The 24707-nt window shown below is 57.3% G+C and overlaps 1 protein-coding gene across 6 annotated transcripts; it reads right to left on the reverse strand.

The window, feature by feature from the left end:
- Positions 1 to 24707, reverse strand: FAM53A (family with sequence similarity 53 member A). 6 transcript variants are annotated; one of them, XM_012466869.3, is made up of 6 exons: positions 24641 to 24707; positions 23629 to 23765; positions 19476 to 19717; positions 14678 to 14732; positions 12180 to 12922; positions 1 to 498 (listed from the first exon to the last, which is right to left on the reverse strand). In XM_012466869.3, exons 3-6 carry the CDS (start codon positions 19548 to 19550, stop codon positions 232 to 234), a joined length of 1140 nt encoding a protein of 379 aa, XP_012322292.2. In that variant the 5' UTR covers positions 19551 to 19717; positions 23629 to 23765; positions 24641 to 24707; the 3' UTR covers positions 1 to 231. The 6 variants fall into 6 exon arrangements, 5 of the variants coding, with proteins under 5 accessions (XP_012322292.2, XP_021522668.2, XP_021522667.2 ...); XM_021666993.2 differs by lacking the exon at positions 24641 to 24707 and adding an exon at positions 20925 to 21146 and having other exon boundaries at positions 19476 to 19711; positions 23629 to 24631; XM_021666992.2 differs by lacking the exon at positions 24641 to 24707 and adding an exon at positions 20925 to 21146 and having other exon boundaries at positions 23629 to 24631.

The raw sequence follows: 24707 nt of genomic DNA on the forward strand, positions 1-24707 counted from the left end.
TCTGTTTGCAGATTCATGTTTAAGAGAACGCCCTCCTGAAATGCATCCAAAATAGAGAAGCTCTCTTCCGAGCTGCAAAAGCCATAAAAATGCAAAATACTTCTTTAGGAAAAGCGGAATGAAAATCATGCCTCAGTGTTCAAAGTGGCGTCAGGCCTACTCTGTGCACCAGGGCAGGCCTACTGTGTGCACCGCGGCTGCGGGTGCCGCCCCAACCAGCTCCTGCCAGCCTCAGTTCTTCTCGATCTGCTCCAGGTCCAGCTCCTCTCGGGCCCGGGGGAAGACGCCCTCCTCCCCAGTGCTGTCCCCATCACTGGGGTCCCCGTTGCTCCTGCTGGAGCCATCACCAGTCACAGACTCCCTCGAGGCCCACCGGCCGGGGCTGGTCCTGCAGCCCCGGGAGTCACATGGAGCGGGCAGAACCATCTTCACTGGGGAGTCATCCTCGTCGTCATCTTCGTAATTGAGGGAGCAAAGGCTTTTTGAATTTTTTAAAGTCTGCAATAGAAAAGATACAGGCTTAAAGCATTTCCAGCAGGTCACCTGGGAGGCAGCGTCGGTCTGGCCATCCCCAAGACCACACAAAGCAGTCGTCCTCTCTACACCGGTCACAGCCCTTGGGGCCCCTTCTTCAGACCCTGCCCATGCCCACCCCAGCCCAACCAGCTGGCCCCTCAGCTCTCCTCGGCCCCCGCCCAGCTGGTACCAGAGACACACAGCCTGGCCCTGCCCAGTCCCGACAGACCAGGCTGGTGGGCACCTGACACCTGAGCAAGCCCCCCCGACACCCGGGGCTCACAGGTGACAGCCTTGTCCCAGCCACGGTGGGCAGGCCGGGGAGGGTACCTAGTGCCTCCACTTCCGACAACAGCCCACCCTCTCAGGAGACACCTCACAGCCACCTCTGAGGCCCTGCGGTGGTTCTGTCTCTCCCCAACCTGTTCCCATCAGGCCCCTGGAGCCCCACCTCGTCCATGTCCTCAGGGGCCCACCAGGCGCAGCACCTTCTCCAGCCTCGCACCTACTCCCTTAATAGTTACGCAAATAGAAATGCATGCAAATCTTTCTCATCTCAAAATACATGCGACAGGTGCACACACAGGGGTTCCCTGGGCAAAGCCCACCCTTATCCCAGGCAGGCAGCTTCCAGCCCCCCCACGCCATGCCCAGGCCTGCCCACAGCAGGGCCCTGAGTGTCAGGCCCTGGCGCTCCCTCTTGCTCTCTGGAGGTGCTGCCACCACCCCCTTCTCACTCTGCCCCTGGCCAAATCTCAGCAGCCCCCTTCCCGAGGCCTATTAGGGGTAGGGGCTCCCCCAAGCTGCACCCCTCAACTGGAGTGCTCTGAGCTGCTGGCAGAGTCTCCACCCACCCAGGCGTCTCCAGGGACCTGAGAGCCAGCAGGCGGGTCCAGTCGGGGCATGAGTCCAAAGCCATGGCCATGGCAGCAGCCCCTCAGCATGCCTGGGCCCTACCCCTGCCACCTCCTAGTCCTTGCCTCAAGGCCCCCATCTGTGCACCGGTGCCTAGGACCATCCATGCCACACGTCCACCTCCACTGTGAGCAGCCTTCCTACCGAGTCCCACTCCTGGGACGCCTCCAGACCCCCTCAGGGTCAAGGCTACCCTCCTGGACCATACCCACACTGGCCTCAGACACCTCACCTCATGGCTCAGGCTTGTGAGGGCATGTGGGTGCCACTGGCCATGCCTGCAGGGCACAGGGCACCATGATGCCAACGACGAGGCACAGGCCACACTGACACAGCAACTCTGGCCACTTAAAATTATGACCTAGAGAACAAGCTCGCCAACTCCACGGGACCCAAGAAACTCCCCAGACCACCTTCATCCAGAGCAAGAAAACACTCCACAGACAGGAACCTAAAACACTTCCCTGCTGGGCGCCGTGGCTCACGCCTGTAATCCCAGCTCTTTGGGAGGCCGAGGCAGGCAGATCATCTGAGGTTGGGAGTTCAAGACCAGCCTGACCAACATGAAGAGACCCCATCTCTACTAAAAATACAAAAAAATTAGCTGGGTATGGTGGTGCATGCCTGTAATCCCAGCTATTCAGGAGGCTGAGGCAGAACAATAGCTTGAACCTGGGAGGCAGAGGTTGTGGTGAGCCGAAATCATGCCATTGCACTCCAGCCTGGGCAACAAGAGTGAAACTGTCTCAAAAAAAATAAAACACTTCCCAGCAACTGTTTTTTATAAAGGCACATGGCCCTCGGGGACAGAGCCCCTTTTTTCTAAGGACATTATTGGGCTCTAAAAGACAAAGTGACATATTTTCCCTCTCTGTGGTTCTCCTATAAAAAGTGAATCACTGAGAAGTAAAATTCTAAATAACTATTTTTCTTTTTTAGACAGGGTTGCACTGTTTCCCAGCTAGAGTGCGGTGGCGCCAACACAGCTCACTGCTGTCTCCACCTCCCAGCTCAAGCGATTCTCCTGCCTCAGCCTCCCGAGGGGCTGAGACCACAGGCACACACCATCATGCCCGTCTAACCTTCATATTTTTTGCAGCGACGGGGTCTTGCTTTGTTGCCCAGGCTGGTCTCCAACTCCTGGGCTCAAACAATCCTCCTAAGTCAGTCTCCCAGAGCGCCGGGATTACAACCATGCCCCACCACGCCCCACCTCACTCAAATCTTTAAAGACATAATTGGCCACATGTTTTGGTCACAAAATAAGGATGCATAATTTCTTTTTCATTCAAATCAAAGTGAATTTTCCCATCAGCGTCACTTGTATGTGCAGGCCCCAGGCCCAGCCTGAGGATGTGGCTGGCCTCCCAGGCTCCTGCTGGATGGTATGGTGGCCGGGTCTCGACCATGACTGCAGCCTAGCTGCTGCCGGGCTGCCGCACAGGATAGCCTCTTGTCCACGGCGCCACCAGGCCGAACCACGAATGCACCGGAGGTGGCAGGGAAGTTACACACCTTCAGGGGCCAGTTTCCTTCCATTTCAAACCACGACACTGTGTTCTGATTCAGAGTCGACCCTCAGGACTGACGGCTCTGATCCAACAGATGGCGCAAGAGCTACGTCGAGGCCTCGGACGCATGATGCCCTCGCAGGCACAGCTGTACGGCTATAGCCTGAAATGAGTGGGCTCTGAAAGCCTCTGATGACATGGTCGGTGGAGGAGAAACCACTGCTGCCCACAGACACGGCAGCTGCAGAGCCAAGCACCCAACACCACCAGCAAACGCCGCACGGGGCCGAAGGGGGCCGCGCGCACTGCAGAGACGGTGGAAACCGAGGCTCCTGGGCTGGTGTTGGCCTGGACTGTGCCTCCTGTCCGCCTCCACCCCACCTCTGGGCACCAGGCCCCGGGCTCAGTCCCAGCTTCTGCTATCATCACTGCAGTTGGAAGGTCACCTCCACCTGAGCAGTGAAACACAAAACTGTTGTTCAAAACAGAAAGATCACACCTTCAAATTACAAACCAGGCTCCAAAGTGCAGAGGCCTTTCAAACTGTGTGCGAGGCCCTTCCATCAGTCTAGGGGTGCACCGGCCCCGGCTAACAGCCGGAGAGCCTCCGGCACCTGACGTGGGTTAACTCAGCCACTGGAAGCCAGGAAAACCCTGAAAGATCAGGGAAGCCCCCTACGAGCCAACCTGAGGTCGCTCAGCAAACGCCCAGGGCCCCGTCTCAGCCACATCTGTACCTACTCCTTGCCAAGGCCTCTGGTTTTTGTCAAACTCAAACACTGGTTTTCTCTCTTGTGAAAGCTCAAGCTACATCCACCGTGTGGGAGGGGCTCACATGGTCCCCTCACAGCCAAGGCGGCCCTAGCCACTGGGTCACTCTGCAGCAGGGCCAGGCAGCAGCCGGGGGTGGGGAGGGCTCCCCAAGGGCCTGGTGGTGCCTGGAGCACAGCACAGCGCGTGTGCAACCAGGCAGCTGGGCAGAGCCAAGCACCTCCCTCCTGCCAAAGTAGGAAGAGGCCAGCCTGGCCGAGCCACAGAGTCCACAGAGCATGGGCAGGGACAGAGATGGCCAGAGCAAGCTCCATGCACGGGTCAGGCGAGGAGGCCAGTGTGAGAAGCACCGAGACCCTAGACCCCTTGCTGCCCCTGGTGAGTGCTCTCCCATCCCTGCAGGTTTCTTCTGAAGAAAGCAGGGACAGAACATTCTAGACTGGGGAGCTGGCCAACAGCACATGCAAAATCCAGCTGAGTGAGGCTTGCTCAGACAACCTGCTCGGGCTGTGGATGAAGGGTATGTATATGAGTGAGAAATGAGCCTTAAAATTCCAGGAAGCCGGCCGGGCGCAGTGGCTCATGCCTGTAATCCCAGCACTTTGGGAGGCAGAAGCGGGCGGATCACCTGAGATCGGGAGTTCAAGACCAGCCTGACCAACATGGAGAAACCCCATCTCTACAAAAAATATAAAACCAGCGAGGCATGGTGGCGCATACCTATAATCCCACCTACTTGGGAGGCTGAGGCAGGAGAATCGCTTGAACCCAGGAGGCGGAGGTTGTGGTGAGCCGATCTCGCACCACTGCACTCCAGCCTGGGCAACAAGAGCGAAACTCCGTCTCAAAAAAAAAGCCAGCAAGCCAGATACCAAAGACCCTCCCTGTCTCCCAGCCCTCCACACAGAGACAGGAGGGGGACTCTCTACCCCAACCGTGCAGCTACTGCTGGCACCGGCTCCTCACCCCAAGGGGCAGGGGGCAGCTGCTGTCCCTCAGGAGGTGTGGAGCGAGCACCCAGCAGCACGCCCCCTGCCCAGCACTCGCCTCCGCCACCTCACTCACCACCTCTGACCACCCTGAGCGTGGCTCCTGGAGAGAAGGTCTGAGAACACGAGCAAGAAAAATCAGCAGCTACAAATTCCAGATTTCCAGTTGTGTTGTCTCAGACACTCCGTGTTCCTGATGGTCCCTGCTACGGTTTGAGTGTCCCCTCCAAATCTCTACCATGGCGTTGGGAGGCAGGGCCTTCCAGGAAGCGATCGGGTCCTGTGGGCCTGCACGGGACAGTAGAGCCTTGTAAAGGGCTGGAGGGAACCAGCTCAGTCCTCTGTGTCCTCCGTGTCCTCCACCAGGTGAGGACACAGCAACAGGGGCCGACTTGGAGGCAGAGACCAGGCTCTCACCAGACACCAGACTTACCGGGGCCTGGATCTTGGGATCCCAGCCTCCAGAACTCTGAGAAACACATTTCTATTATTTACAAATGGCCTAGTCTGGGGCATTTTGTTACAGCAGCACAAAGAAACTAAGTCAGACCTTTTCTTGGTACCAGGAGCTGCTCTAAGCTTTTGGCTTTTCGGTTTTCACACAGGGAGCACAAAGAAAATGGCTCAGCAGGTGCAGGGGGGGGCGCCCATGGAGGCACCATCTGCTCGATAAACCCAAGACCTCCAAACCCACAGCGGCCTGACGGTGTCAACACAGCCACAGGCACCTCCGGCTTGGCCTTAGGTTTCTGACCCCCGAGGTAACTGCTGACCCAAAGCTGACTGCCATTCTGAAGAACTCCTCAGGTTCCGGGTGACCCTGCTGCAGGGCCACAGGGAGCTGTTTCCGTCTCTGCAGCAGCCTCCGTCTCTCCAGAGACAGCTGAGCGTCTTCTCTACGTGGCAAAGCTTTTCAAAACCCTAAAAGCACATGCTTTTACAGAAACCAGCAGCTGCTCCCACACTCTGCTGGAATCATAACTGATGAGCGTATTTTCAATGGTCATATTTTAATTTCAACTTTGAAACGTAGCTTTGCCAATAAAAGCAGAAAACGTAGCTTCACCAATAAAAGCCAGGTGCAGTGGCTCACGCCTGAAATCCCAAAACTTTGGGAGGCCAAAGTGGGTGGATCACCTGAGGTTAGAAGTTCGAGACCAGCGTGGCCAACACAGTGAAACCCCGTCTCTACTAAAAATACGAAAAATTAACCAGACACAGTGGCAGACGCCTGTAATCCCAACTACTCCAGAGGCTGAGGCAGGAAAATCACTTGAACCTGGGAGGCAGAGGTTGCAGTGAGCCAAGATTGCACCACTGCACTCCAGCCTGGGCAATGAGAGCGAGACTCTGCCTCAAAGAAAAAAAAGCAGCAAATTCTCAATGTTTTCCTGTGAAAAGGTATTGGCTGCAAGGGCAAGGCAGGGAAGGTGGTGCCCACCCCTGCGCAGTGAGACAGCAGCCCCCCGACAACCGGAGAAGCCGTGTGAGCCTAGACTCAGACCAGAGGGCGGGGGCGGCAGGAGAGGGACAATCACAGAACGTCCCAGTGTAAGCCCCGACACAGGAGCCCTGAAGGGTGAGCCCAGCCGCAGACCGCACAACACATGCCAGGGATGCCGACTGGAGCTGGGCCGCATGCAAATTCTGCCAGGTGAGAGCACAGCACAGCAGAAGTGCAGGTGTGAGTGAGCGTGAGTGTGCACAGAAGCGTGGGGTAAGTGTGCAGTGGGTACGTGTGTTCCACCCAGAGCAAGGACTGACTGTCCGCAACACACAATTATAAAAGTTGTTGAGGACAATCGGAGCATTTATTTTCGGCCCTGAGGTGGAGACGAGCTTGCCACAAACAGGAACTGGCAAACACGCTGTAATGCCAGTACTTTGGGAGTCGAGGCAGGACATTGGCTTGAGCCCAGGAGTTTGAGACCAACCTGGGCCAGTGAGGCTCTGTCTCTAAAAAAAATTAAGAAAATCAGCTGAGCACAGGGGTGTGCACCTGTGGTTCCAGCTACTCAGGAGGCTAAGGTGGGAGGATCGCTTAGGCCCAGGAGATGGAGGCTGCAGTGAGCTGTGATTATGCCACTACCGTCCAGTCTGGGCAACAAAGAGAAAGAGACCCTGTCTCAAAAAAACAAAACAAAAACAGGAACTGACAGGTAACCCAGGCTGGGAGCCACCTATTCACCAAAGATGCCACAGGTTCATGTGGGTGTGGGTACAGGCTACAGGCAGGTGGCAGTAGGTACGGGCCGGGGGTGGATGGGAGTGGGCAAGGGCCAGGGGCGGGTGGGGGTGGATGCAGGCAGGGGGTAGGTGGGAGTGGTGCAGAGGGCCGGTGAGGGTGAGTACGGGCAGGGGATGGGTGGGGGGTGGGAGTGGGCAGGGTGAGGGTGGCACAGGCAGGGGGCAGGTGGGGGTAAGTGCTGGCAGGGGGCAGGTGGGGATGGGCTCGGGCAGGGGGCAGTTGGGGGGTTGGCTCGGGCTGGGGACAGGTGGAGGGAGGGCTCGGGCCAGGGGCAGGTGGTGGGTGGGCTCGGGCCGGGGGCAGGTGAGGGGTGGGCTCGGGCCAGGAGCAGGTGGTGGGTGGGCTCAGGCCGGGGGCAGGTGGGGGTGGGTGAAGACTGGTTGGCTGACAGGGAGAGGGGTACATAGGTGGCAGATGAGGAGCATGGAGAAAGGTGGGGGCCCGTTTTCAAGTGGGATAAGCAAAGAGCTGAAAAGAGGGAAAAACAAGCAGCCCTGGGTCCTTGGGAGTCCTGACACAGTCCTCTGTAGCTGAAGCCCGCAGGGCTCTGGGTTTGCAGACGTGGCCCCTGAAGACACTGTCTGTCTCTTCACGGGCTTTGCTGACATTTGATGAGGGCCCCTGCCCCATAAAACTGCTTTTTACCAGAAAGTGACGAGTACTGTCATACTGACAACACTCGTGAGCAAGCAGACAGAAGCAGCTAAATTTAAGGCAGGGCACACTCCAGGGCGAGCAGATATCACCCAGCACCCCATGAAGCAAATAAACGAAAAGCTCTGATTTCACGTGGAGCTGAGTCCCAGGAGCAGAGTGGGGTATGCAGCACCCACACTATTCTAGCTCATTAAGAAAGTCACTGAAATTAGCTGGGCATAGTGGCACGTGCCTGTAATCCCAGCTACTCAGGAGGCTGAGGCAGGAGAATTGCCTGAACCCATAGGCGGAGGTTGCGGTGAGCCGAGATCGCGCCATTGCACTCCAGCCTGGGTAACAAGAGCGAAACTCCGTCTCAAAAAAAAAAAAAAAAAAGAAAGTCACTAAAGAAAACGAGGCAAGCTGGGCGAGGCGGCTCACACCTGTAATCCCAGCACTTTGGGAAGCAGAGGTGGAAGGATCACCCGAGGCCAAGAGTTGGAGACCAGCCTGGCCAATATGGTGAAACCCCATATATACTAAAAATACAAAAATTAGCCAGTCGCGGTGGTGGGCGCCTATAATCACTCCCTTCAAAAAGTGAAGCTCGATCCTCCTCCCGCTGAGCAAGGGCTGGGCAGAGTCAAGGAGCAGCCGAAACCTCGGCTGGCGAGGACCAGGTCACACAGGGCTCTGTGGGGCTCGCTCGTGCCTACTGGGGTCACGCACTATGGGAAGTCCAGCTGCCACATCGTGAACATGCTCAGGCTGCCCCTCAGAGAGGCCCATGTGGCAAAGAACTAAGGCCTCCTGCCAAAAGCCACATGGGTGAACTTGCCCAACCTGGGCAAAAAGAGTGAAACTCTGTCTCAAAAAAAAAAAAAAAGATTTTCAGCAGGTCCTGCAGTCCCGGTCAAGCCTCCAGGTAACCAGAGTCTGGCTGACTGCAGTCCCAGGGAGGCCTGAGCAGAGCCTCCCCACTGGCCTCCCAGACCCCTGAGGTGGCACAGGCCCGGCGTTTGACCGTGGGGTGGCACGGGCCCGGCGTTTGACCGTGGGGTGGCACGGGCCCGGCGTTTGACCGTGGGGTGGCACGGGCCTGGTGTTTGACCGTGGGGTGGCACGGGCCTGGTGGTTGACCATGAGGTGGCACGGGCGTGGTTTGGGTTTTGGTTTTTTGTTTTGTTTTTGTTTTTGTTTTGAGACACAGTCTTGCTGTCACCCAGGCTGGAATGCAGTGGCGCGATCTCGGCTCACTGCAACCTCCACCTCCGAGGTTCAAGCTATTCTTCTGCCTCAGCCTCCCAAGTCGCTGGGACTACAAGCACACACCACCACGTCCTGCTTATTTTTGTATTTTTGTAGAGACAGTGTTTCACCATGTTGGCCAGGCCAGTCTCAAACTTCTGACCTCAAGTGATCTGCCCGCCTCAGCCCCTCAAAGTGCTGGGATTACAGGTGTGAGCCACTGTGCCTGGCCGGTTTTGCTTTGTTTTTTAACACAGACACGGAGTTTTAAGCCTGCCTGGTCTTGGGTCTGCTTGTCCGAAGAGAGCATTAGGATGGTGCTCATTGCAGAGAGTTCACTCTGCCAATGGTTTCAAGACTGAAGGTGGGCCGGGCCCGGGGGCTCACGCCTGTAAGCCTGCACCTCAGGAGGCCAAGGCAGGTGGATCACCTGAGGCCAGGAGTTCAAGACCAGACTGGACAACATGATGAAACCCCATCTCTAATAAAAATACAAAAATTAGCCAGGATAGTGGCGGGCACCTGTAATCTCAACTACTCGAGAAGCTGAGAGAGGAGAATCGCTTGAACCCGGGAGGCAGAAGTTGCAGTGAGCCGAGATTGTACAGCTGAACTCCAGCCTGGGCAAAAAGAACGAAATTCCATCTCAAAAAAAGATTGAGGGTGACAAGATTAGAGGCAACAAAGCCACTAGGATGATGTCTCGGTAGCCAAGGAGGGTATGAAGGCCTGAGGCAGAACTGGGGTCAAGAGGAAGGAGGACTCAATCAGAGAAACACCGAGAGGACGGGACAGCAGCCTGGGCAATCAGTGCTCGTGTGGACAGGGACAGGCCAGCTCAGCAAGGGGCCCAAAGCCAGGGCTACACGGATCTGAGGGATGGATGCCCCGCGCAGCCCCAGTCCTGGGGCCAAGGCTCCGGTTCCCGCACAACGGGGGTTTCTCCTCCCAGAGAGAAACCAGGCACCCACCTATGTACCAGACACACACACCACAGAGATCACACACCACGCACGTCACATACACACCACACACACACCACACAACCATACACAGACTACACCACACATACACCACACACATCACACACACTCACCACACATCACACACACCACACACCCCACCACAAACATCACACACACCCCAGACACACACGATACAACCATACACACACACCCACCATACACACCACACACACACCACATACCACACATCACACATACCACACACTACCACACAGACCACAGACACATCACACACACACCACATATCACACACCACACATAGATGTCACACACACACACCACACATCACATCTACCACATACACACCACACATCACATACCACACACACACATCACAGACGCCACACACCACATGCACACGATAGCCCACATACACACCACACACACAAACCACGCACACCACCCACTCCACACATACAACACACACACCAGACACACATACCACACACACCTCATACACACCACACAGCACATACCACACCCAGAGCACACACCACACGTGCCCACACACATACACACACACCACACACCACACATCACAGGGCATTGGACGGCAGCCCTGACTTCCTCTCATCCGTCTCCCCAACACACCACACACCCCGGATGCCCACAAGCCCTGGTCCTGGGTCTGGCAAGTCCTTGCCTCTACCCACATCTCGCACTCTGCCGGGGGTACCCCATCTCCAGATTGAGCCCCACGCAGCCTCTCCCAAGGGTCCTCAATCACCACTCACCCACCTCCCCGGTCAGTCTGCCTCCCAGGGCATCTGAGAAACCTAGGGTCATCTCGAGGGCGTGCTGATGTTGTCCAGTCATCAATACGCCCCTGGCACCATCCCTTCCCCGCCCAGCAACGCGCGGAGCCCGCAGCTCCCTCCTCTGCTCCTGTCCCTCCTGGTCCCAGCAGGTCCTGACACCCATGCCGTGCACACCCAAAGCCCTGGCAAGCAGGAACAGCCTGGTGTGTCCAAAGCTTGCCACCAGCTTTCCAGCATGTGGTGGCTTCCCCAGGTCAGCCCATCTCATAGCAAAAGATGACAGGCTTCTTCTCTAAACCCTGCTCTCTGCAGAAAAGTTTCATAGCAGGGAAGTCTGGGTTTTCAACTCACCTCAAGCCCCCAGGAAGAATCGTCTGGAGAATCCACTGATCAGAGGAGGCCATGCTCATGGTGCCCTTGGCGTGACCAAGCACCAGCATCCTGGAGGACCCTGGGAATCCCACCCGGCATGCCAGCCACACTGCTCTCTCTAAGCTGTGGCCAGGCTGAGGGGGACCTGGGTCATCTGTGCCTCTTCTCCAGTCCCCAAGGGATGCCCAGGTCCAGCCCACCAGAGTAAAATAGCACAGCACACATCTGAGGGACAGAAGCCCCACTCACGCCCTGTGCACAGCTCTGTCACATCCATGGCCCTCAGAGGCAGGGCACGGGCAGGCCTGTGGCCCGGAGGATGGGCCTGGGGGCAAGAGGTTGGGGGCTGCCAAGGCCACAGGTTACTGAAGACAGAGGCTGACACTGATCCCGTCCCACCTCTGCCACAGCCCCACTCAGGCCTGGCTTGCACTCAAGAGTTGGCATCGGAAAGTTCTGGTAATTTCTGCCCAAAGCTCCCTGAGCGCTGCCAGGGTCCCAGACGTCTCTGAGCACACAGAGGTGAACACACCCCCTCAGTAACACACAGCAAGACCTCAGGACACCTCCTCAGTCCTGTCTCCTTCCTGAACTCTGTGCCAAGCACGGCCTGTGATGGGGGTGGGGGTGGGCAGGTGGGCGGCACTGAGAATCTTCAGGGGGGTGCAGGCTCTCTCATACATCCTGACAGTTTCCGCAGGAGGTGCCGTGGTGGAGTCCTGAGGTGCACATGCGCTGCTGGGCTCTGAGCTGCAGCATGGGCACCCACTGGCTCTCACGAGAGAGGACCCCAGGCTCTGCCTCGAATGGGGCTCCCAGGATAGCCTCTCACTCCCTGAGACATCACCCTAGAAAAAGCTGGGGGGCTCACCAGCAGCCGAGGTAGGTGGCTCAGCTAGGCCAGAAACGCACCGATCTGCTCCTGCTGCTTCCCCCAGGCCACACCCCACGAGCCTAGCGGGCCACCCTGGGCCTGTGTGGGGCTCTGCCTCTGCGGGGCAGGTGGGGTGACCTGGGTGCTCTGATCACTCCAACCCACTCTGAACGGCTCTCCTCACTCCTTTCCTCCCAGTCCAGAGGAGACCAGCCAGATGGTAGCAGCCACGTCCCAGGGAATCGGCCAGCCTTACCCCAGCACTGTCGTGTTCAGACCTGCCCTCCCTGAGCCCTCAGAAACAAGAAAGTCTCACCCGTGTCATTTTCAGGAAGTCCAAGGATGGGCGCGTCCACCTGGCGTCCTCCTCGCGCCTCCGTTTGCGCCAGCTCCTCTTCCCACTGAGCACACATGGCTGTGAGTGGCACCGGAGCAGCCCGCGGGGCCGGCCCAGCTCAGGTGTGGACGTGGGGCTGCTGCTGGCCGAGGGCAGGGGGGTGCCCGCACCTGCGAGTTGCTCCTGCGAGAGTGACAGGCGGCGCCTCGCGGAGAGCAAGCAGGGCTCCGTGGAACACCAGGGCGGGCCTGAGCCTACGCTGCCCTCGCTGCTGTCCACGAAGCCGCTGCTGGCCGAGGATGGCCGGGGTGTGGCAGGTGAGGTGGGGCCGGCCAACCACAGGGCACTCCTCGGCACAACGGCGCCCGGGCTTCCCTGCAGCGTGGCGCTCCCACCACTGTTGCACCGCCTCTTGGAGACTGGAGTCCAGACCTTGGAGCCACCAGGGCGCCAGGGGGACCGGCAGCGCACCAGCTCCTCGGGTTCTGACAGGGACCGGCAATGACGCTTGGTGGGCGGCGCCGTCGACGGCCCTGTGCCTTCACTGGGGTCCACGGTGCTGGCTGCACCCAGGCCCGCACCTGGGCCCAGGGCCTCTGGCCGCCACTGGAGACCCACGGTGTGCACAGCAGACAGGCCCGGCAGGAAAGAGAAATCAGGGCCCGCGGCTGCCTGGCTCCCGACAGGCCGTCCTCCACCTAAGACCTTCCAGGGACACTGGTCTACAGAAAAGACACAAAGAGGCAGGGAAGAGACAAGTGAGCCACAGGGCAGGCCCAGCCTCATCCCACTGCATGGGGCAACGGTCATCCTGGCAAACTGCATGGCAGAGCCGTCAAGGGCACAGCCATTGCCATCACCCCAGGTATGCTTCTCAGAGATGTCCATGGCGCAAAGTGGGCATCAGCCCCACCTGCCCTCACCAGGTTGGCTGCGGGACTTGGCTCACTTTTTGAGGGGATGCCGTATCTGAAAGAGGTGTCAGCCTGCCGGCCATTGACTCCCTGAAAACAACCACAAGGCTCTGCTCTCCGGACTGCTTTGCTAGAACCTTCTTCCTACACCCTCAAAATACCTCCCTCCCTCTGCAGCCAGGCATCTCACAGGTGTGGGCTTCCCCGGCCAGGACCCCCCAGAGCCTCTTCTTAAAGCAGCTCAGGTCCCTAGGTAACATGGGCAACAGAGGGTCCCACCTGTGGCCAGGGTCTCCAGGGAGTCTGAGCCCCAGAAACTCCTCACAAACCTCAGAGCCACCAGGCCCAGGACTCAAGCCCCTCCTCAGCCTCACGTCCCCCACAGCTGTCCCGGGGCCGCCCGCCTGACGCACTCCCCAGCCCCGCTGCCACCGCCTGCTCACCCCATCACTGCTGGTTGGGAGAAGCCTCAAGAGCAAGGCCAGGTGCGTGGGCCTGGCGTGGAGTCGGCCTGGGCAGAGGCATGTGGACCCCCAGGCCAGCCCCAGTGGCTTGTGCAGTTGCTGTCCAGCTGAGGAACCTGGAGTGGAAGCTGCAAGACCCGCCTCTGGGGAAAGGCCTTGGGGTGACCCTGGGGTGGCAAGGAGAGCTATGGGAGTTATGGGGAGGAGGCAGGGAGGTAGAGGCAGGGAGAGAGCCCAGGTGAGGTGTGTGGGAAGCCCTGTGGGGCTCTGAGCCAGGATGAAAGCGGCTGGTCTGGCCCCGTGTGCAGGACGAACCCCAGGAGGCTGAGGTGAGGACATCACAGCACAGGCCGGGCAGGGGGTGGGGCTCAGGCCAGCTGGGGCCTCACACCTCCTACTCCCATCTACTCATCAAAGAGTCTAGTAAAACACCTTCACTTTGGTAATACGGCACTCAGCAAGGTGAGCCTCCTAACGGATCCCCACAAAGGCCCGCTCTATGTGACACAGGGCGCTGGGCACCGTCACAGCCTGGATGAGCAAGGCCAACAGAGGGTGAGGCCCCAGGACCTTCGGTGGAGGAGGAGCTAGGACCCCACGGTTACCCAGATCGTGAACAGCAGCCCCCACACTCCAGGTACCTGCTCCCCATCAATGAAGGCCCCACCTGCAGGTGAGCCAGGCACAGCCACGGCCTCATGGCATGGACAGCGGGTGTGCCGCCCAGTGTGCCACAGCACCCTCCAGCTAACACTGAAGCCATGCCGGCCACACCGTCCTATTCTTTTAGTGGCCACAGGGTGGGCCTTGCACCTTCCAGCAAGGGCGTAGCAGACCCCTGGGCCCCACCAGCTGAGGAGGGAGAGACCTGGCTGGGCTCGCACCCTACACAGGCTGTCCTGTTCACAGACTACTCCTGACCACTGGCCCAGCCGTGGGAGGACGGCAGCAGGGACCATCCATGCCCCAGTGTAGGGCACGTGAACGCTTTCCTGGGCTTCTGAAGATCAGGCTCATGTTCTGCGTGCAGGACCCTCCCAGCCCAGAAGCCTGGGTCAACCCTGCTCAGGCCTCCGGCCACAGCTCCTAAAGCACTCACCACGGAGCTCCAAAGGAAAGAGACGACCACTCTTGTTCAGGGTTTCAGCAGAATACTGAAAGTGACGGAGAAGAGACGTTTCAATACTGTTACTGACACGTGAGAATTCAGCAATAACATCCCTGCGTTCTCATCACTGCAGCACATTCTATTTTCCCCACGTTTTCTTTCTAGTTATTAAAATAAAATGCGCCGGTCACAGTGGCTCACGCCTGTAATTCCAGCACTTTGGGAGGCTGAGGTGGGTGGATCACCTGAAGTCAGGAGTTCGAGACGAGCCTGATCAACATGGAGAAACCCCGTCTCTACTAAAAATACAAAATTAGCTGGGCATGGTGGCATGCGCCTGTAATCCCAGCTACTCAGGAGGCTGAGGCAGGAGAATTGCCTGAACCCAGGAGGCGGAGGTTGCGGTGAGCCGAGATCGCGCCATTGCACTCCAGCCTGGGTAACAAGAGCGAAACTCCGTCTCCAAAAAAAACAAAATAAAAAGCACAGTTTTATTAAGACCTAACAAAATTCAACTGTGTAAATGGATATTTTTAAACTTTTTTTCTTTATAAGAGAGCTATAACACTAAACGGACACTTTTATTCCAAGCCACAGGCATGCGTCCTGTTGCTGCTCCTGAAGCTCAGGCCCTCCTGCCTTTGGGCAGTCTTGATGACAGCCGTCTTTGCAAACCTCACCGACTTACTTTTCAGCAAGAGCTTCAGCCAAGACCCAAGCAACCCTTCCCACTTGCAACAGCTCAGACACAGGACAGGAGCCCCTCAGCCGGGCTCTGGAGTGTGACACTGGTCTGGGGGATGTCCAGAGGGCAGGGTCTCCTCCCTCGAAGCAGGAAAGCCACTGGGCATGCTGGCAGCTTGAGGGTCTGCAGGGAGGCGATAAGGGAAGCACCCCAGGGCTCCCTTCCCTGCCCCATGAGGTGCCAGGGAGCTGCGTGGCACGTCGTGGCTTGGAGGCCGCTCTGTGCCTGCTTCCACACGCAATCCCGTGCAGGTGGGGCACAGGGCCCTGCAAAGGATGGGGCACAGGAGGGGGTCCTGATGGGCCCCCAGCAAGCTCCCTAACCTCCCAGAGCCTCCCGGTCTGTGAGAATGTGGAAGGCCACCTGTGCGGAGGACATGGCTGTCCTGCAGGGTCTGGGCACAGCAGCCCCTCTGCTTCTCTGACACACCTCAGAACCTCTCAATTACCACCTACGTCCCCAGCATTGCCCCCTGTGATAACATTTCCAAATATGATAAAATTAAAAGGAAATCCTTCATTGCTTCCCATAAAGGGAATGAAAGTTGGGTTGGTAACCCCAAAAAAAGACATCTGTGGTGACCCATCCACAGATAGGCCACCTACACATGGGGTCCCACCTCAGCCAGCACGGTGGTGTGCAGCTGTGAACGCCTGGCCACACCATGGGGAAAGGGCCTGGTGCGGCACGGGAACCAGATGACCTCCATGTTCTCCCACCCCAGGAAATGAGGAGAGGTGGCTCTGCCAGAGGTTCACACCACAGACCCCTGTGGCTGTAGATCCTCCCAGGCCTGGGCCTCCCCCAGAAAGCACCAGGACCTCACTCTCTTCCTGCTCCGCACAGCAGCCCTTCCCCAGGGCCATACAAACAGCACCCAGCCCCACACTGCCACAGAGAGACGTCCAGCAAGGAAAGGACCCTCCCAGCCGGGGACAAACGTCCAGCAAGGAAAGGACCTTCCCAGTCCGGGACAAACACCCAGCAAGGAAAGGACTTTCCCAGCCGGGGACAAACGCCCAGCAAGGAAAGGACCTTCCCAGTCCGGGACAAACGTCCAGCAAGGAAAGGACCTTCCCATCGGGCAAGACGGCTCCCACAGGCAGCTCGAAGGAGCCACAGGCCCACACGCCCCCGATGTGACCACCTCTGTGCAAAGACACACCAGGGGCAGCAGCTACTCCCCGCGGTGCTGGCCATGGGGGACGTGGGTGTAGCGGGCAAACAGAGCCGGGGTCCCCGGGAGCCAGGACAGGCCGGACAGCCAGGTCCACAGGCTCAGGTGGGGGCTTATCAAAAACACTTATTCCTCACAGTCCTGGAGCAGAAGTCCAAGTCAAGGGACTGGCAGACTCAGTGTCTGGTAAAGCCACCTCCTGGTTCCCCCTGCATCTACGCAGGGTCGAAGGGGCTGCCTTCCTCTCTGGGGCCTCTTTCTTAAGGGCACTTATTCCATTAACGAGGGCACTGCCGCCATGCCCACTAACAGTAAGCCGAGTTAGCAGGAGCAGGAGCAGGCTGTGGCGGGACCCTCATGACCACTCACCCTGCGGGAGTCCCAGGCTCCTGTCGTAAGGCCAAGGCTGACCAAGGAGCTGCCCGTGCTGCCTTCTGTCAGCGGACAAATGCTCCATAAAGGGATGGAGAATGGGAGGGAGGGGGGAGCAAAGGCTGAAGAGCTACCTGCTAAGGACTACGCTCACAGGCCAAGTGCAGTACACCCAAGCGACCAATCTGCACATGTACCGCTGTTTCTAAAATAAAAGCTGAAAAAAAGAGCGGTGAAGAGCGGTCACCTAAAGCGCAGAGGACAGGGGAGCCTGTGGGTCACCCCACACCAGGACATCTGCGCAGCCACCTCCCTGGAAAGCCGCCCACAGCCTGGCTGACATCCACTTCCCAAAAATGTCCTCAGAGGCACGCAGCCATCTGATAGACATGTGCTGTTCTGTATCCTTTGGTCTTGGTTACAGACTCCTTAAAAATGTTTTCTCTTTTTTTGTTGTTGAGACTGAATTTCCCTCTTGTTGCCAAGGATGGAGTGTAATGACAGGATCTCAGCTCACTGCAACCTCTGCCTCTCGGAGTCAAGTGATTCTCCTGCCTCAGCCTCCCAAGTAACTGGGATTACAGGCATGCATCACCATGCCCAGCTAATTATATATTTTTAGTAGAGACGGGGTTTCTCCATGTTGGCCAGGCTGGTCTCGAACTCCTGACCTCAGGTGATCTGCCCACCTTGGCCTCCCAAAGTGCTGGGATTACAGGCATGAGCCGCCACACCTGGCCCTAAAAATGTTTTCTCAATTAGCCAGCCATAGTGGTGGGTGCCTATAGTACCAGTTACTCGGGAGGCTGAGGCAAGAGAATCACGAACCCAGGAGGCGGAGAGTGCAGGGAGCCAAGATTGTACCACTGCACTCCAGCCTCGGTGACAGAGTGGACTCTGCCTCAAAATAAATAAATAAATAAATAGTTTTCTCCGTTTAATCAAAAGGAAAAATGGGGCCGAGTGCAGTGCCTCACGCCTGTAGTCCCAACACTTTGGGAGGCTGAGGCGGACGGATCACTGAAAGCCAGGAGCTCAAGACCAGCCTGGCCAATATGGTGAAATCCCATCTCAACTAAAAATACAAAATTTATGCCAGGCGCAGTGGCTCACACCTGTAATCCCAGCACTTTGGGAGGCCAAAGCAAGCAGATCACGAGGTCGAGAATTCAAGACCAGCCTGACCAACATGGTGAAACCCTATCTCTACTAAAAATACAAAAATAGTGCCTGTAATCCCAGCTACTCAGGAGGCTGAGGCAGGAGAATCACTTGAACCCGGGAGGCGGAGGTTGCAGTGAGCCGAGATCACACAATTGCACTCCACCCTGGGTGACAGAGCAAGACTCTATCTCAAAAACTAAATAAATAAATGCAAACATTTAGCCGGTGTGGTGGGCACCTATAATCCCAGCTACTCAGGAGGCTGAGGCAGGAGAATCACTTGAACCCGGGAGGCGGAGGTTGCAGTGAGCTGAGATGGTGCAACTACAGTCCAATGTGCACAACAGAGCAGGACTCTGTTTCCAGAAAAAAAGAAAAAGAAAAAAGAAAAGATGGGAACCAGCCACGGTATCCAGAAAGAACACAGCTTTGCAGCCAGCAAGTCTCTGAGACACCAGGCAAGCACTGCCCTCCCCACCTCAGCCACCTCCCACACGTGGCCTGACAGCTGGAAAGGTACTGACTGCAGGACACAGCCAGAGCTGCCACAGTCACCTCAGTCACAGTGGCCCTGAGCACCAGGCCCCACAAGCAGTGCCTGCAAAGGTTCGGGCCACATGCCACCTCCCACAGTCCAACACCCACACTCGCCAGCTCTCAGGAGGAGCGGCTTCAGCTTGGACCCTCAGACTCTCACTGGAACCCCCTGAGGTGAAGATGGGTCACACGAACCCAGTCCAGAGGCCTGAGACTTCACAGCTTTCCCATTGTCCTCTCATTTCCGTAACTTGCAAGAGGTTACAAATGCAGCATGCCCACGCCTCCAGAGCCACGTCCAAGCCAGGCCCAGGACAGGCAGGCACTCCAAGAACCCCTGCTGGCTCTGGGGGCCTGGCAAGACCCTCCAGGCTAGACATCAGCCACCTCCTTCTGGATCTGCCATCTAACCAGGGCAGGGGGCCTGCAGGTGGCACATCCGAAGTCCACTCACCACGGCTACAGGAAAATCAACCCACCTGTGGGAAGTCCAAACCCGAAGAAGCTAACATGGTGATGAAACCCAAGACAGAGGCTCCCTTGGCAGGGGGGCTAGGAGGGGAGGGACAGGGAGTCCGTTGGGGACGTGTGCTGCTGCTTGACTGGATGGTAACAGGCACACCTGCACTTGGGGCTCTGGGGCCCACATGTGCACCAGACACCCCCATCCGTGGCCAGCAGAGCCCCCCAAGCCCCTGAGAACTTAACCCTGGCCTCCACCTCCCAGTGTGGCCATTCCCCTGTGACAGCACGGGGGAGCAGCACCCAGCCTCGAGCCACCCACAGCTGCTTACCGAGCCAGCCTCGGCCTTGCAGGTGAGGTCATCCAGGCTCTGGCTCTGCAGCTTCTCCGTGATGAGTGTGACCATGGTCGGGGCCCTGTGTCCTCCGTTCACACCAACAGGCACTGAAGTCCTGGAACATCAGACTTGAGAAGGCCCCGCATTGCTAGGTCTGAGCCAAATCTCAAGGTCATGTCTCCACTTTACTGATGAACGGTCCACACCCGCGGGCTCTTCAGGATTTGTGTCTGTTTCTCAAAAGAGAGAAATCATGCAAAACCATTTCCTTGCTGTTGCTGTTACATGCTGAGTCCCAGTGTAGAAAGTATTTCGGAAATCCCACTTCACACCCTCCCTCCCATTTTCAAAACTACCATGCGAGTTCTGTTCTGGAAAACCTAATCACAGTGGTCTTCTGGTTAAAGGCAAAGGCATGTCAGACCCACCCTCCAGAAGCCTCCACTGAAAGAAGGCCACCCCAGGCCCCTGCTCCAAAAGAGAAAACAGGACGGGAGACAATGGCAAGGACATCTGGAAGCTGGGAAGCTGCTGGAAAGCCAGTATCAAGCCAGGAATGCAGAAACCCTGACTACCCACCCCCTTCTGCTCCAAGTGGCCAAACACTATCCCCACCCCCACACCAGCCAGCTGGGCAAGCATTCTGCACTAAAGCTGGGGCACAGGGAGCCTGCCAGGGTCTGCACCCGGCCTGCTGACAGCAAGGGGCCGGCTGAGGAAGGGCGAGGACTCAGGGGGTCTTTCAGGCCCTAAGCGCTCCAGCCCCAGGCATGGGCAGCCCCAACTATACTGCAGGCAGAGGCTGCCAGGCAGCTGCAGCCCTGGGGCTGCTCCCAACAGACACCAACTGGCCAAGGTGCCCAGCAAGGTGGCCCTGTGCCCAGCGCATCCCCGCCTGCCCCAGCTTCGACCCTTCTCAGGGTCCCACTGTTGGGTGTGAGCAGCTGCCAAGGCCACCTAGTTCAGACCCAACAGAGGCCAAAACAGACGAGGCGGGGCAAACGAGCAAAACCAGCAACTTGGACAAGAGCTCCAGGGGGAAGGCGAGACCTGCCCCGGCAGCGGCCTCTGCCCTCAGAGTGATACGGTATCTCCGTGAAGACCCGGACACCCTTAAAAAGGAACTCCAGAGAAAAAGAAAAGTGCCTGGGAATGAAGACAGCAGTGACGGCACCTCCACACCAGGGCGTTCTTTCTCAGCTGCTGCCTGGCTCTGGCTTCCAGCCCGTCTCCTGGGGCCCATGGGCTGCCCTTCGGCAAGGACTTCAAAGCCCAGGCTGCACGTCCACCAACAAAGGCAACCCTGCTGGCCAGGCTGATCTCAAACTCCTGACCCTGTGATCCGCCCTCCTCGGCCTCCCAAAGTGCCGGGATTATAGGCCCGAGCCACCGCACCTGGCTAAAAAACATTTTCAACGTTCCCAGTGCACTGGTGACAAATACCTGTTTGCTTCATTCTTCGAACCCAGGTGAGATGCTCATGGCAGCACCACTCACGAGCACCTGCGCCAGAAGCCTGGCATGTGGGAGCCACGTGAGCCATCCCATCAGAAGGACTGCCCGGCCATGAAAGCCACACTAGGAAGGCAGGCAGCATCCAAGTTCACAGCACCGCCCAGTAAAGTAAGAGGCCAGAGGAGACTCACACGCACATTTCTGCCAGCGCTAGAGAGGTTTCAACACGGTTAACACCCGCGTTCCATGCTTAAAATGTACATATACACCTGCTCTCAACAGGAACCAACAGGCATTTCCCCAGAACCCAAAAGCCAGCATCTTCCTGAACAAGGGGCAGGGCAAAGGTGACACCACCAACACAGCAGCTACGGGCACAGCAGGCCAGCTGGCCTGGCTCGGGGCCTTCTCATCAGCAGGTACGGCCCCAAGGCTGCCAGGCCCAGGGGACTGGGCAGATCAAACCCAGGCACAGGTCCTGACAGGCGCCACCCACCCATGGGGCTGCTCCTGGCCAGGGGACACACCACATCAGCCAAAGGCTGTGCCTGCCTGGCTCACTGGACCTGAAATTGCACACTCAGCGCTGATCACTCCCACCACCCTTGGCAGCCACCACTATCACTCCAGCCCACAGCCAAGAACCCCAGACTCCAAGAGGGGTGCCGAGCGCCAGGCCAGGGCCAGCCGGGCCCACTGTGATGAAGAAGGTCTCTCCTCAGCAGGGGCTCCATTCAAACTGTCTCAAACTAAGGAGCACAGATCAGAGCCAGCCACACTGCATACCCAATACCGGCCGGATGTCATCAGCTGGGGAAAAGTCACAGCAACTGGGGTGCCAGCTCACAGCCACGACCCAGACTCACCTCAGTCCCAGCTTCAGAGCCCTCACAGGATGGGGCTCTATGGCTGACAAGCTGGCCTCCCTCCCTAATCCCACCACCCACTCCTGCAAGGAAAGGGGCCAGCTTCCTTCAACCACGCACCACGAGGGGCTTGCTCACCTGCCCTCTGAAACCTCCTGGTCACACAAAGCACACGTACAACCCTAGAAAGGCGACAGCAGCCACAGTACAACTTGAAAAAATAAGAGCTAGGATTTTATTTTAAAAACAGGCCTCACTGGGCACGGTGGTTCACGCCTGTAATCCTAGCACTTTGGGAGGCTGAGGCGGGCAGATCACAAGGTCAAGAGATCGAGACCATCCTGGCCAACATGGTGAAACCCCATCTCTACTAAAAAATACAAAAATTAGATGGGTGTGGTGGTGCATGCCTGTAGTCCCAGCTACTCGGGAGGCTGAGGCAGGAGAATTGCTTGAACCTGGGAGGCGGAGGCTGCAGTGAGCCGAGATCGAACCACTGCACTCCAGCCTGGCAACAGAGCAAGACTCTGTCAAAAAAAAAAAAAAAAAAAACAGGCCTCACACTCAGAGTCTGTGTAGAAATGGTAAACGGGACTGATTTCAGGGCTGGGGAAAAGAAAAGAGCTGGAACCTGTCAAGGTGCAGGAAGTGAGGATGGCTCCCCAGCAGCCTACAGGTGACATAGAGCAAAGCAAGTGGCTGCAAACGCAGGAACCCAGGAACCCAGGAACCCACGAACATAGGAACCCAGGAACCCAGGAACCCACAGACCCAGGAACCCAGGAACCCAGGAACCCACAGACCCATGGATCCAGGAACCCGGGAAATCCCACAGACCCAGGAACCCACAAACCTAGGAACCCACAGATCCAGGAACCCACAAACCCAGGAACTCATGAACCCATGGACCCACAGACCCAGGAACCCAGGAACTCACATTCTTAGGAACCCATGGACCCAGGAACCCATAGACCCAGAGACCCAGGGACCCAGGAACCCAAGGACCCAAGAACTCACAGACACAGGGACTCAGGAACCCACAAACCCAGGGACCCAAGAACCCACAGACCCAGGGACCCAGGAACCCAGGAACCCACAGACCCAGCAACCCAGGAACCCACGGACCCAGGAACCAACGAACCCAGGTGAGGTGGGCGTGGCAGGAAAGCACCTCGTCATAGGGCAGTGGGGAGCCACTAATGGGTGCAGAGGGAATGAGGAAAGTGCTTTAAAACCACCACCTGACCAACACCCCAACACAACAGTCTCAGGCCAGATGCATCCATGCTGCTGGATGTGTGAAGAACACATGGCGAGAAACAGCACTGACAGCCTCAAAGTAACCTCCAAAAGATGCTCGTCAGCCACTCAGGATAAACAGTAACAGCAGGGATGCACGGCAGGTGCCTGAACCCAGCGATCAAGGTGAACACCCCCGAGAGCCTCCTGTGGGAGGCCCAGGACACAGACACAGAAACCTGGATTTTCTTTCTTTTCTTTTCTTTTGAGACAGAATCTCCCCGTCACCCAGGCTGGAGTGCAGTGGTGTGATCTCGGCTCACTGCAACCTCCACCTCCTGGATTCAAGCAATTCTCCTGCCTCAGCCTCCCTAGTAGCTGGGATTACAGACATGTGCCACCACAGCCGGCTAACTTTTATATTTGTACTAAAAACAGCGTTTCGCCATGCTGGCCAGGCTGGTCTCAAACTCCTGACCCTGTGATCCGCCCTCCTCAGCCTCCCAAAGTGCTGGGATTATAGGCCCGAGCCACCGCACCTGGCTAAAAAACATTTTCAATGTTCCCAGTGCACTGGTGACAAATACCTGTTTGCTTCGTTCTTTTAACTAGCCACTAAAATGTGTCGTCTCTCAGATGAGAGACTCTTCCTCCTTCTGCTTCCTGTGCACATCACTGCATGTGAGCAAGGACCTCCATAACTAGAACGGCCTCCATGCATCCGCTAAAAACAAAGACAAAATTACTTTGGCATTCTCACTTACATACTTCAAGTAGCAAGAGAAACGTCCTGTGGCCCTCAAGTCCAACCTAAGTCAAGAAATGCGAGGATCCTTCCAAAGGGGCGGAACCATCACCACGGCCTCGGCCAGGGCGACCCTCAAAGTGGCAACACAGAACGCAGCCGAGGGTCAGAGCTGCAGAACCGAGCTCCGAGGCCAAGGGACAGCACGGGGCCTCATCTATCAAGCCACAGAAGGCTCGGTGCCCAGCGTACAAAGAGGACTCAAGGAGGGGGACGATGGCGCCAGCAACTGTCTGGAAGAACTGCCACCTAGTTTCCCTGCGCTAACCCAATTTAATTAAAAGCCACTGTTTCCAAACAATGTCAATTTCCGCTCTGGGGTCAAGAGCTCCGAATAAATCAAAACGGTTTCCCAGCCTCTTGCCTTCAGGCTGCACGGCTGCACCTCCCTTCTAGCACCCACTCTGATGAGGGACAAGCTGGGCGACAGCATGGTCTTTAAAGCAGCATCAATAAGCTCAGGTTAAATTTCTGAAATAGCGTGAAACGGAAGCACATTCTTTTCATTTTTGTTTCTGAGACCAGCCAAGTGCAGCAGTGACGGGGGAAAGATGGAACAAGGAGTTCGATCTGAAACCGACGGCCAGCAAGCCACGGGGACAACCCGCTCCTGGCACCGGCCACAAGCACATTCTTGAAGCCAAACTCATCCATCTTAAAAAGTTCTCAGTACTGGGAGGTCATCACAGAACGTCAACGGGGAGTCCAGTTTGGGTTTAAAACGAAAAGTGCTTTAAAGTTATGGAAGCTCAGCTTCAAAGAAGAGGCACCAAGGAAGCCGTGCGGGAACTCACGAGGCCACTAACGCGGGCTGCGTGGGACCCAGGGCTCCGCGACCGCGCTGCGACCGAGGAAAAAAAC

This window comes from Aotus nancymaae, unplaced genomic scaffold (assembly GCF_030222135.1).
Source record: "Aotus nancymaae isolate 86718 unplaced genomic scaffold, 86718_ANA_hifiasm-v0.15.2.pri h1tg000006l, whole genome shotgun sequence".
Classification (NCBI taxonomy): Eukaryota; Metazoa; Chordata; class Mammalia; order Primates; family Aotidae; genus Aotus; species Aotus nancymaae.

Bases quoted from the DNA above. Each gene is read 5' to 3' on its own strand.
- FAM53A (XM_012466869.3), bottom strand. From the start codon at position 19,550: ATGGTCACACTCATCACGGAGAAGCTGCAGAGCCAGAGCCTGGATGAC. The intron at 12,923-14,677 runs GTGAGTGCTTTA...TCTTTTCTGTAG, and splicing joins CTTTCCTTTGGAGCTCCGTG to ACCAGTGTCCCTGGAAGGTC. The intron at 499-12,179 runs GTGAGACTTTCT...TTTCTATTGCAG, and splicing joins ACTTCCTGAAAATGACACGG to ACTTTAAAAAATTCAAAAAG.